The sequence below is a fragment of the Aplidium turbinatum genome, chromosome 11 (assembly GCF_918807975.1).
Source record: "Aplidium turbinatum chromosome 11, kaAplTurb1.1, whole genome shotgun sequence".
In the NCBI taxonomy this organism is placed as follows: Eukaryota; Metazoa; Chordata; class Ascidiacea; order Aplousobranchia; family Polyclinidae; genus Aplidium; species Aplidium turbinatum.
The window spans coordinates 7,603,290-7,615,638 of NC_137482.1; the positions used below are offsets into that span (position 1 = coordinate 7,603,290).

The following is a 12,349-nucleotide window of genomic DNA, read 5'->3' on the forward strand; positions in this document are numbered from 1 at the left end:
CGGTCTACGTTGAAGCATGATCACATGAATGATCTCACATTTTTGAACATTTAACTCAACTTTACTTATTTCTACAGACTTTGAAGAAATTATTGATTTGTTTGCAAGAGAAAAAGCCAGCCGTGAGCGATTTTAAACAATTAGTTCATTATACAATGACATTCATTGATGTATTCAAATAAACAGTGCAAATAACTTTTTTGTAAGGAATTGAAAATATAAATCGTAGCGCACTATCGAAAATTTTTTTTGTGGGGGCAGCACTTTTCTTATCTGCCTAGGGCAGCACTTAGGCTAAATCCGGCCCTGGGTATCATGGATTGACGTGTATTCAATTGTGTATGGTCTGCTTATACTTGTGTCTTATTTTAGATTAAGTCTTTATCTAAAACCATTAGAGTTTACGTCGGCCACGGCGTAGACTAACCCAGGGCTTCCACAACTCTGAGTCGCGACCCCAATTTAATTTTAGGGTCGTTAAACAAATTGAAAATGGGCCTACAGCGGACCAAGGAGTAGCATAAAAAAATATTTTCTGAAATAGAATCGCACAAAATAAAAATTTGAGAATCCCTGTAACCTATTACATTATAAAGGTTGGCTATTTTTGCAGCAGGTTTACATCAGTCTCCATTGCGTTTATTAAGCAGTTTATCAAATGATTTGCTCATTCTGCGCAGTAAACTTGAAGAGCGAATTTCCTTCAGGAAAATGGGAAACAAAAAAGTGATAGCAATTCCAATCTGAAAAATAATAAAAATAATAAAGCTGTTTATCATAACACAGCTCTCCAATACTGCCAGCTTCGAATGAACCAGGTCTCAAAATAAAAGTTCTCGATTAAATTCCGGTTTGTTCCGGATCAAACCAAGCCCTGATTTAAAGTTCTTCTTTAAAGAAAGAACGTATTTTATAAAATATTAAAAATGTCACAAAAATGTTTTAAAAAAACAGCTATAGACAGACAAAGATGACGTAAAACAAAATATCTGGAACCTTGTCATTACGTGCGATTTAAAAGCTACGCATTTTCCAGAATAAAGGAATTTGATTGAGCTAACCTATTAAAAAAAATAAAGCGATCTTACCGCTATCATCCATGATAAAAACACCCAACTCCACCCAGCATTGACATGGATGATGGGCACTAGCAACTGCCCAATTCCTCCTCCTATGTTACTTACGCCATCGATTATACCTGTCAATACGAGAAAGAGAAGTCACTTTACATGGGAAGCACAAGCAGATATATAACATAATGGTACTTAAACATTTTCACCACAAGAATATTTACATTGGTGTAGGAACACTTTGTATCACCATCAAACAATCTTACTAACAATCTTATTAAGCAAGGAGCAACAAAGCACCATTAAGGAAACAAACTCTGTAAAAGTGTTTGTCAGACACCACAGCGGGTGTCAACTACCATTACGGTAGGCTACCAATATAGACAAGTTTACACGTTTTGAAGACTTTTATCAGATGGAAAGACAAAGATATTAAGAAGTTGAAGGAAAACACCGGGCTGGTATATTCGTGTATTATTTCTGGTCAGTTTATTTGTTTTTGTTGGCGAGAAAACAAATTGCAACTTACAAACACAAACGGCAAATAGTTTGCACAACAAAGATGGCAGCGAATGACCAAAAAGTCAACAAAGTCAGCTGCCGCCCAAGCGTTCAAATAAATAATACCAAAAATTCAGTAGGAAAAGTAATTTCACAAAGTAAATGTCGAGCAGCGCATCATGAAAAAAACATTTTTTTTTCCAAAAAAAAAACATTTTTTTTCCAAAAAAAACGTGACTGTAAAAAGTGTAAATATTACCTGCTACTGTAGCTAGAGCATCAGTGTGATCTCCGACAGCTTTTTGTTTTCCAACTTCTGCTGTCACTGCTGTTCCTATGATATTGGACACACCTCCGAGGAATGCACCAACAGTCGCCATTAAAACGCTATTAATTACCATATTGTTGGGAGATTCTGAAAAATATTTTAAAACGTTGCATAAGTTATGCTGAGCACTTAGTGATAACAAAAGCATCTTTCTCTACAAAACATTGCCTGGTGCTGGATTAATGAAATCATGTTTCAATTGGAAGTATGAACTACCATCTTCCTCTTTGTCGTTTTTCAAAAATGTAGTTATCACCTGCATAGTCTGCAGCCAGCTTTTTGCCAGCTTGAAGTTCAAGCGTTAAAGTCTTTTCCACTGCTTCTGCTAACTCTAGGTTTAATTTATAGTCAGGCTTAGAGGCTATGTTAAAAACTTTAAAATCTTTCCGAACGTATACGTTCTTGAGCAAACCATTAGCCAATAAGGATAGATTTGAACAACAATATGCAGCAAGCACTTCTTCGTAAAATATGATCTAGAATTGAAAAAGAGCAGTAGCCCAAAAACCTTTGAGGTTGCATAGCAACAATATATAAACTAGATACGAGAAAACTGCGGCTAACTGGTCAGATCGACCTGTCTTCACGAATTTAATATTGGCTATTCAAACAATTTTGCTGAAATTGTAAATTGTTAATGCTTACTCAAAGCTTAATAAACTAAAACCTCAAGCATTCCTGAATACACAAAAACTGTTTAATGAATAAAATACCATTCGTCTTTTTTGAAAGCAATTAAGTCTACTGTACTGACCATGATAACCCCAGAGAGCAAACGGTGTTAAAACCAGCATCAGCATTAAAGTTGTGGCTCTCTTTTCTATCCAATCGCTTAAAAACGAAAATACAATGCTACCTGAAAAAATGTAGGTTTTAATAAAAAGCAGGCTTGGTCAACGTTTCCAGCCAACACATTAACCACCTTTTACATTGATTCGATGTCTGTAGACGCTAAATCAAAACATTTCCTTGATCAATGTTAAAGTAGTGGTTCGCTAGAGCAAGCTTCCAAGAAATTAATACGCCCAACAGAAAGTTATGGCCAAACAGTTTCAGAAAAGGTACCTAATAAAGTTTGTGCTTATACTGTAGTTAAAAAAAAATAAGCCTTTGTGCCATCAAACCAACTGTATAGTGTATTACAGTATCTTAATTGACTATGCGAAGTCAGGAATATCTAGAGAAGGGGATATGAAGGCTCGCAGCCATTGCCTTATTCTCATGACACTACCAGGGCGGTAGTTTGTAGTGCTTTAAACATGTGGTGGTTATTTTTAAAATCGTAGAAAGTTTTGTAGTGCAGCTGGTACAATGAGCTACAGAAGACAGTTAGCAAATGTTACGTAGAGCATATTTAAAGAATACTTGTTTACAAAGACAGTTGAAAAGTTACCAGTAAGCTGTTTTTTTAACAAAGTCTTTGCAGTAGGCTAGATGTAAAGCAAGTATATGGGTAGTTGAATTAACAAGCAACCATGAGCATGCTGTGAATATCCAGGCCTGATTCTAATAGCGCAATGCAAGTTATCATAACAAGATTTATTAAACTACTATCGGTACCAATTGTCATTTTACGATAAACACAGATATTTACGATAAACAAAAGCCCTTCTATTGCAGTGTTTCCCAACCTGGGGGTAAATTACTCCCGGGGGTAATTTGCCTGTTTTCGGCGGGTAACGAGACCGGAGGTTGTAAACTTTATAAAAGCGAAGGAATGGAACAGTCGTCTTTACAAGGAACTGTGCAAGAAGATGGGAGAAATATACGAAGTATTACTGTACCACACAGAAGTACGATGGCTGTCTCATGGCAAAGGATAACCCGTCTGGTCGAACTTCGTGAGGCTGTCCATGTTATTCTGATAGAAAAGAAGTCCGACTTGACTGAATACTTCTCTAACCAACAGTGGATTTCCCAGCTGTGCTACCTGGCTGATATCTTTGGTGAATCGAACAAAGGCAATCTTTTAATTCAAGGCAAGAATGTAACTGTGATCGACACCAAAGTAGCCGGAGCAGCATTTATCGCAAAGGTTAAATTGTGGAACAAGCGAGTTGGAAGAAGCACAGTTTTAGACGTTTGACATGTATCTCGGAGGCAATGGACTTGAGTTGACAGCGGCGTTGAAGAAGGACATAGCTAACCACTTAGGCCAGCTAGCCTAGAAGATGGACAACTACTTTCCGAATTTGAACACGGCTAGTTTTCAATGGTGCACTGAGCCCTTCACATGTGATGACAGCCAGGTGGATGATGACGACTTTTCGGCCAAAGAAGAATTTATCACTCTCCGAATGAACAAAGCGTTGAAACTTGATTTCAATGGGAAAGGCTTAGAAACCTTCTGGTTTAGCAGACTCCAGGACGCACCAACATTAGCGACACGGGCATTAAATATCCTGACATCTTTTTCAACAACGTATCGCTGTGAACAAGGATTTTTAACTGTCTTGGGAAGGAAGACAAAGAAGCGCAATCGCCAGGATGTCGAAAGCGACACAAGAATTGTCCTCAGTAGCCTACCACAAAGCCCAGGATCACAAAGCTGGCGCCTGAAGTCCAGGCCTGACCTTCGCATTGAATGTTTACCACGCGTTGTTATCTTGTATTCAGTATTGTATTGCATTTTGATTGTCATAGTTAGCCCTTTGAAATACATAGCAATAAACATTTTTGTTTTTGAAAATTGATTGTGGGGGTAATTGGCTCACTTCAGGGTGGAGATTAGGGTAACAGCCAAAAAAAGGTTGGGAACCTTTTTTATTCAACTAAAACCTGAGTTAATTTCTTATCAAATGCAATAAAACCGTGTCTTAGTTTAGCCTACTTCTGTAGCCTACCATCGGTTTGGGTCAAATTAATTTTTAACTTATAGTTAACTGAAAACACTTGTTTGAAATTAAGCGTAACAAACTTTTCCTTTTTTTAAATCTGCCATTGAACTGAAACATGGATTTTTTACGTAAGAATTCATAACTTTGTGTTTTTCGGCAGTCGAGTGTAGCAAGAACTCAGCAATAGACACGTGTTTCGCCCATGAGGCTGGGTTCATCAATACCGCACCACTAGACCAATTCATAACTTAATTAGCATAATGTACTTAGCCTACCTATAATTGCTCCGACGTCATACCAGATTGACAGTTGTACTGCAGTTGACACTGTCCACCCATAATTGTTTCTGAGATAGTAAGGTAGCCAGTATACCATGGAATTGTTGACAAACTTTGCAGCGCCATTTACGAGAGAATACTGCATAAAAAGTTGAATTTCTTCCAACAAACAAATCGTGAACTCTCTGTACACATCTGTTGACTTTACCGTAAAGTAAGCAATTAAACGTGGTCTATATGTGCGACTTAATGAAAAAATTAATTTGTGCCACGTCCATTCCAATCGAAATTGTATACAATTTTGGTAAAGAGGTGACTTTCTTCAACCATAGACAGATACAACCAAGCAACCACAAGGTCTTTAACATAATACATCAAAGTGAACATAAACTATAAACTACGAACGTGTATGGCCGAAAATGTTCGTAGTTTATAGTTTGTGTTTAGTTTAATAATGTATTATGTTAAATGCAGTGTGGTTGCTTAGTTTTATCATCATAAATAATGCATTATATCTTACTGTAGTTATATTTATATCGTAGTCTAAACTTTACTGAGTTGTAGGCCGATTAATATTCTATTTTTGCGTATGTGTTTACAGAAAACTATAAAAGTTTTGTATCTAATATTATTTGTTTCTCAAACTAAAACCTTGTTGATATTTATTGCAGTCAATCAATTAAAGAACTGGCTAAATCTAAAACCGCTAGTTGGCCTACTCACCAATATTACGTCAGGCAATAAAAAGGCCTGAAAAAAGTTGATTGGTTTCGACGCAACTTCAGCTTGAATCAAGGGTTTAGTTTCGCTGCTTCCATCCAGCTGACTACTTTGCGCAATGGAGGCTAAAGATTGTGAAGAGCCTGAAAAAAAAAAGATTTTTGATTTCGCCTACCCCACATTCAGTTACTTTTTAAATCAGAAATTGCAAATTTTCCTTGACTGTTGCTGCATAATCCTAAAAAGTACTAAGCAAATGGAATTTTCATACCCATTAAAGTAAACCTACTACAGCAACAATGCATCTCGCATAATGCAACTATGCAACAATACTACATCAATGCATCACGCAGTCACTAACCACGAATGTGACGTGCACGATCTGTCGAACTGTTTGATACAGGGCCAGAAACATCGAGACCAATCTCAGTGGGCGAACTAAGAAGCCCAAAAAATATCACGAAACCGCCACAAATCTGCATGATTGATGTGCACAGAAATAATACCTGTGAAAAGTTATTACATACATTAGAAAGTAGGCTGAGTACTTCACACTGCAGCGTGAAAACAAGGAAACGCAGTGGATGAAACGACACCTCGCGGATGGAAAAGTGTTTAAAAACGTATTATGTCAAACAGAAGTCGTTTTAGACCAAAATGGCAAAACACTTCATTGCGGTGACACGGTAAAAATTTATTTAAAAGGGTCCATAACGTATTGTGAAGACTTTCTTTTTGACAGAACAGATCAATCCATATTTACACTTTTTCAAATTATGAGTGCTTTATAAGACAGTTCCAAGAGTTTACAAGCCTACCTCGTATCCGTAATCTACCAATGCTGAACCGATCAGGGAGCCAACTATATTTCCAACTGAAGAGGTAGAGCTCCATATTCCAAACAATAGTCCTCGCACAGGATTGCCAAACCAATTTCCCATAACTGCAATGGTGCATGGCCACCCAACGGATTGAAATATACCGCTGAGTATCCACATGGAAATGTAAAAGGCTTTGTCGTAAAATTGCCCCAATTCTGTGAAGGTCCCGAAACATAACATCTACACATTTTTTTTTTTGAGTTACAAATAAGTCACAATAGGAGCTATACATAAAAAACATTTTTTGAGAAAGACTTACTGTCAAACCGGAAAGCCACATCCCCCCAGCAAGAAGAATTCTTAACTGAAATCTACAGAAAATATTTACTTTAACAAACTAATAAATAACATAACTACGTAATAATTAAACCATAACTTTATTGAAGAACTTTAATTGGTGTAGATTTTGCATCAATATCTTCTTCGAAAAATGAACAAAACCACAATTTCAAGAAAAAGTTTTAAATTTTTATGGTGACCAATAGAGACAAAACTTTATCTATAGTAACAAAGAGTTTGAGTGTCATGCAGCTAAAAATCTAAAGTCGCTTTCAAAAGTGCATTTCTGTTTCAACGTGCCGCAAACAATGTGAGCAAAACCAAAATTCTATTTTAAAGTTATGGCCAATCCACGTGACTGTTTGTAAACTTTATTTGTCTGTTCTTCTAATTCCATTATTGTTATTTTGATTTGTTCAAAATTATCCTAAAGTTTCATATTTACTGTCGGCAAGCCTGCTAATGAATTTATAGAGCAATGTCGCAATTAAAAACTGACCTATCGCCCAATGCTCCACTGACGAATAAACCCTGCAAATAAAGAGGAAAGAAGATAACTTAGTTGCTATACTATTCCAAAACAACCATGGCCATTGCAAGCCACCTAAGGACGGCACAATACCTCGATTAAATTTCACCAATTAGGCCTAGAAAACTTGTGTACAGTTGATATTTATGACCATTGGAATAAATATGCCTTGTTTGTTTGAAATAAGCCAACATCTGTTTGCACAAGAAAAGTGTAGACAGAATGTAATACTGAAAAATGCTAACAAATGGTTGCATTGTCGTTAATAGCTACGCAGCTGAATATGCACGGTGCACAGTGTGCACTGCACTGTGCACTGTGACAAATATGCATTGTGCAATAGCCTATATCAGGGGTGGGCAAACTACGGCCCGCGAGACCATTTTATGCGGCCCGCCGGCACTTGCAGAAACTCCTACTCATCACTTATTGTTTTAATTAAACATGTTACATGACAAAATATTATTCCCTTTACGAGTGTGTTTTTCTCTTCACTTTCAGTGCGTAAACACACACGTCAGTTGCGCATGTATTGCAACATGCTCTCACGCATTGTTTGATTCAATTGTTTGATCATAAAATACAAATACGGTAGCGGCTACCGTAGGCCTACCAGTACTTCTACTTTCCTCCAAAAATAGCTTTTTATTGTGACTTGAGACGCACAGTGTTTGAATAAATACTATTTTATCGACATTGGGAAGAAAGCAGTTTGCTTGTTGTGCCGTGAGTCCGTGGCTGTTTTCAAGGAGTACAATTTAAAAAGTTACAACCAAACCAAGCACGCAAACTTTGGACAAAATTTCAGTGAAGAAAGAAAACGGAAATGCCAAGAGCTAGTGAACAAGCTGAAGAAACAACAGAGTGTTTTCACCAAACAGTCGACCATACAAGAGGCTGCAACGGAAGCCAGTTTTATGGTTTCTTACAAACTTGTAAAAACGAACAAGCCGTTTCACACGGTGAGTTTATCAAGGAATGCATTTTTGACGTAGCTATGTGTCCAGAACAAAAAACCAAAATGGATAGCATTGCCTTATTGAGGAGAACTGTGGTTAGACGTGTTGGAAAAATAAGTGACGATATCATGAGTCATTTGTAATGAGAGTGTGCGGCCCCCGGCTGAAACATTTTTTCAAATGTGGCCCTCAGTACAAAAAGTTTGCCCACCCCTGGCCTATATGGTTTATATGCATTAGCTTTTTTGTCTTCTTGTTGTCTTCTTCTTGTCAGCACTTCTTCACGATTCAAAGTGGGCTAGCTAAAAATATTTCTGGCTACCCAACTGCAACAGATAGGCTACTCTTTCACATCAGCATCTGGAAACTTTCAATCGCAGTAAGTCCAGAAGGCAACTTTGCTGGTGAACTTGTTAACGCAGTTCACGCGGGTCAAAAGTAATGTAGCCTAACTGCAAGGACCCAATATGAATGGAACAGACAATAGATGCTCACAAAGGAACCTGTTTAGCATACATGTTCTCGAAAAATTCTACTGCAAAAAATGTTTATTTTGTTTATCTGTAACAAGAAATCCAATCATGTAGCCATGGTGTCGACGTACCATAGCATACGGGATTTGAAACGCAGTATCCAATCCACCTAAAAATTGCTCCGCTGCGTCGTCGTTTGGAAAGAAATTATGAGAATTCCATTGCTGAAAAAAATCACACACTTGTATAAAAAAGTTATATTTCAATCAGGTTATTAGATTTGTTGTAATGTGGTAACTTCCAGGAACGTAACATATCTGAATGTAATGTCGATTAGGCTACTTTAAAAAATAATGAAGCATTAATAGTAGCCTGCTCTAGGTAATAAAATCAGTCAGGTTTAGTTTCTTTTTGCATAAGATTACTGAAGAAGCCGCTTTTACTGCGACAAAAGTTCTATAAGTGATTTATAGCCCACTAGCTACCAAACCTGGCTGATTTTATTTACTGCATATTATTTTTTTGTTGTTGCACCCAATAGGCTACTAGGCTAATGGATCCTACCTTGACGACATATAATTCTCCCAACATCCAGAAAATGGTGCAGAGGTTTAAGAGCGTCAACATTACTTTATTACTAATCATAGAAGATCTTTGAAGTTTTTATAATTTTTTTTTTTGACATTGTGAGCAAGTAGCATAAAGTGGATCAAGTTTAAACCTACCTCGTAAGAAGAAGGGCAAGGCCAGGATGCATTGCAAGCAGTTGGTGTCCACTGCATTGATAGCAGGTCTTTTGAATTGCTGAACGATTTTCGCGATGTATGGAATATTGCAAAGCTTGAAAATAACAAAAATTTGGCATGATTTAATAAAATAAGATACATTGGTTTTAATGAAAGAAACAACAAGCGTGAAGCTCTCTGTTCATTTTTATCATTTCATTGAATTTATGAGTCCCCCTAATTTATGAATTAGGGAGGCCCCCCAGACTCCCCGCCGGCCCTTAAAACCCCCCCTTTCAAAATTCCTGGCTACGCTACTGGTTCAAAACATAGAATAATTCCACTTAAAGTCAATTAAAAGACTTTCATTTTCACATGCTTTTTCTTGAAGGGGCGGCAAAATCTGAATCCGCCCCGGGCGGCAAAATCTGAATCCGCCCCGGGCGGCACATTCCCTAGCTACGCCACTAGTAACGATTTAACTCAGTTCAGTTTGTTTTTATTTCTGACTATCTCAGTAAAAAAGCAACACTTGTTATTAAGCATAGCAGAGATCCAGAAAAAGGTAGAAGCGAAAGCGGTTGAAAACGTTTACTTTGAAAGGTATCACTATTTTAAGCGTGCTGTGATGGTTTAGCATATACGTCTGGGAGGCGGCACTTTCAGACAGGACGTTTTGTTTTTTTGGTTAATAATGCAAAAGTACACGAAAAATAAAAGCAAACAGAATGGCAACGTTCAAAACAGTGGCGTAGCCAAAGGGGGGTTACAATGATGCTTTCAGTCTCTATATGTCTCTAAAACAAAGTTTGCCTAATTTTATACGAAACTCTATTAAAAGAGCGAGTTTTGCCAATACCAAACATTCAAATATCTCAGCCAGGAATTAGCAACAAGAAAACATAGAGACTTAGCTTTATTAAGTTACCGAAAAATGCCCAAGAAAACATGATCTTATCCTTTTGCTATGCCACCGGACAGCACCATTTTACAGGAATATTTATACCCACATTTTTGTTGAAAATGCTCTCAGAATGCACCAAATCCAAAGTAATTTTTCAAAATTTTCTGGGGGAGGCCCCCCAGACTCCCCGCCGGCCCTTAAAACCCCCCCCCTTTCAAAATTCCTGGCTACGCTACTGGTTCAAAACATAGAATAATTCCACTTAAAGTCAATTAAAAAACTTTCATTTTCACATGCTTTTTCTTGAAGGGGCGGCAAAATCTGAATCCGCCCCGGGCGGCACATTCCCTAGCTACGCCACTAGTAACGATTTAACTCAGTTCAGTTTGTTTTTATTTCTGACTATCTCAGTAAAAAAGCAACACTTGTTATTAAGCATAGCAGATATCCAGAAAAAGGTAGAAGCGAAAAACGTGAATGTTATAACGTGCTTGAGACCAAAATAGGATAGTAAGTTGAAAATTTGGCACGGTTGCAAGGTCATCGGACCATTCGGCATGCGACAACTCAGCAAGTGCTTCAACTCAGGAATTACATTTCATCTACTGCGAAGTCAGCAAATGAGATTTACGTGCTCAGCACGTCGGACGTGCTTGGTCATCGCTTGTCAAACTCATTTGCTGACTTGTGACATGTCAAATTTCGGCTTGCTCAGTTATTACTTTCTCAGTTTCATTATTTACCAACTTCAGCCACTTGCTAAAATGTTGCTAGCTCAGTTGTCACTTGCTCAGTTGTCACTTGCTCAGTTGTCACTTGCTCAGTTGTCGCTTGCTCAATTCACAACTGCTGACTTGTATGAGACTCCGCGGTCGCAACACCTGTGGAACAATTTTTAAAAGTAGAAGAAAAAAAAGATCAATAAGTGAAATTTTTCAAATTTATATTTGAAACAAAATATGTAAACGATTGCTATGGACTTTAGCCTTGGAGTGTTGCCGAAAGTGCTGATGGCAGTGAGGGGGAGCACTCCTGGTGCGTTTAGCTCATCATGAAGGTAGGCAAAGAAAAGCCTACAATTTATCCTCAGAGTGAGATAAACACCTCAAAAAACTAATATTGACACTGCTGCAAATTTGTAGAGGCTTTGAACGGCAGACGTAGGCTCATTCATCAAAACGAAGAATAGGTTCCGCTTGTTTGTGCCGGTAAATTAATCTAGTCGCTAGGTGCCGCCGAGTGGAAAATAGTAGTGAAAGCTGTTGGTTTAGCCATGGAACCACAAAAAGCAAAATAATAACAGAGTTTGTATAAAGTATAGCAATAACAAATGTTGGTAAGGGATTAAAATAGTTTAAAACCATCAGTAAAGTTTAAGTTATTAAAAATTTTGTTCTTACTTGGGCCTACACCAAGTAGAATTAGCAAGTTCATGCACTTCAAACAGCCATGGCCTTAAACTTAACCTACTAATGCTAAGCTATTATTAGCTATAAATTCTACCAAAGAGATATTCAATTCAATTTATTTTATTTTTGTCGGAAAACAATAGCAATGATAAAGTTACAAATAGTGAACGGGAACAAAAATCTGGAAGTTTTCTCCCAAAATTGGCTACGTTGTATAAGTCGTGCAGGCTTAACGATGCGGAACTGACGATTTTTGACACTGAACAAGACAACCTATAGGCCTATAGGAGTTTCCATACCTGCAATAGGTCAGAAAAAATACGGCAGCATGATGTCTGGTTATTTTCATTTTAATGAAAGCCTAAGGCTGCAAAGCAATAGAACAATCACTGCTTGTAGGCCTACAACATTCTCTGCAGTAAAAAATAACAAGTAAAAAATAACAAGGTGTAAGAA

At 37.5% G+C, this 12,349-nt stretch overlaps 1 protein-coding gene across 1 annotated transcript; it reads right to left on the bottom strand.

Annotated features, from left to right (window-relative positions):
* Window positions 1–602: 602 nt before the first annotated feature.
* On the bottom strand, window positions 603–9,637 carry LOC145779796 (sugar phosphate exchanger 3-like). Its single transcript, XM_082591441.1, has 12 exons — window positions 9,581–9,637; window positions 8,987–9,079; window positions 7,394–7,425; window positions 6,875–6,926; window positions 6,553–6,795; window positions 6,096–6,240; window positions 5,738–5,877; window positions 5,012–5,153; window positions 2,654–2,755; window positions 1,831–1,986; window positions 1,089–1,198; window positions 603–743 (listed from the first exon to the last, which is right to left on the bottom strand). Exons 1-12 carry the CDS (start codon window positions 9,635–9,637, stop codon window positions 624–626), a joined length of 1,392 nt encoding a protein of 463 aa, XP_082447567.1. The 3' UTR covers window positions 603–623.
* Between the last annotated feature and the right edge of the window lie 2,712 nt (window positions 9,638–12,349).

Excerpts from the sequence above, each read along its gene's own strand:
- LOC145779796 (XM_082591441.1), bottom strand. The coding sequence starts at position 9,637 with ATGCAGTGGACACCAACTGCTTGCAATGCATCCTGGCCTTGCCCTTCT. Across the intron at positions 7,426-8,986 it reads TTCAAATCCCGTATGCTATG|GGTTTATTCGTCAGTGGAGC; the intron begins GTACGTCGACAC and ends CTTTATTTGCAG. Across the intron at positions 1,199-1,830 it reads TGCTCTAGCTACAGTAGCAG|GTATAATCGATGGCGTAAGT; the intron begins GTAATATTTACA and ends TCGTATTGACAG.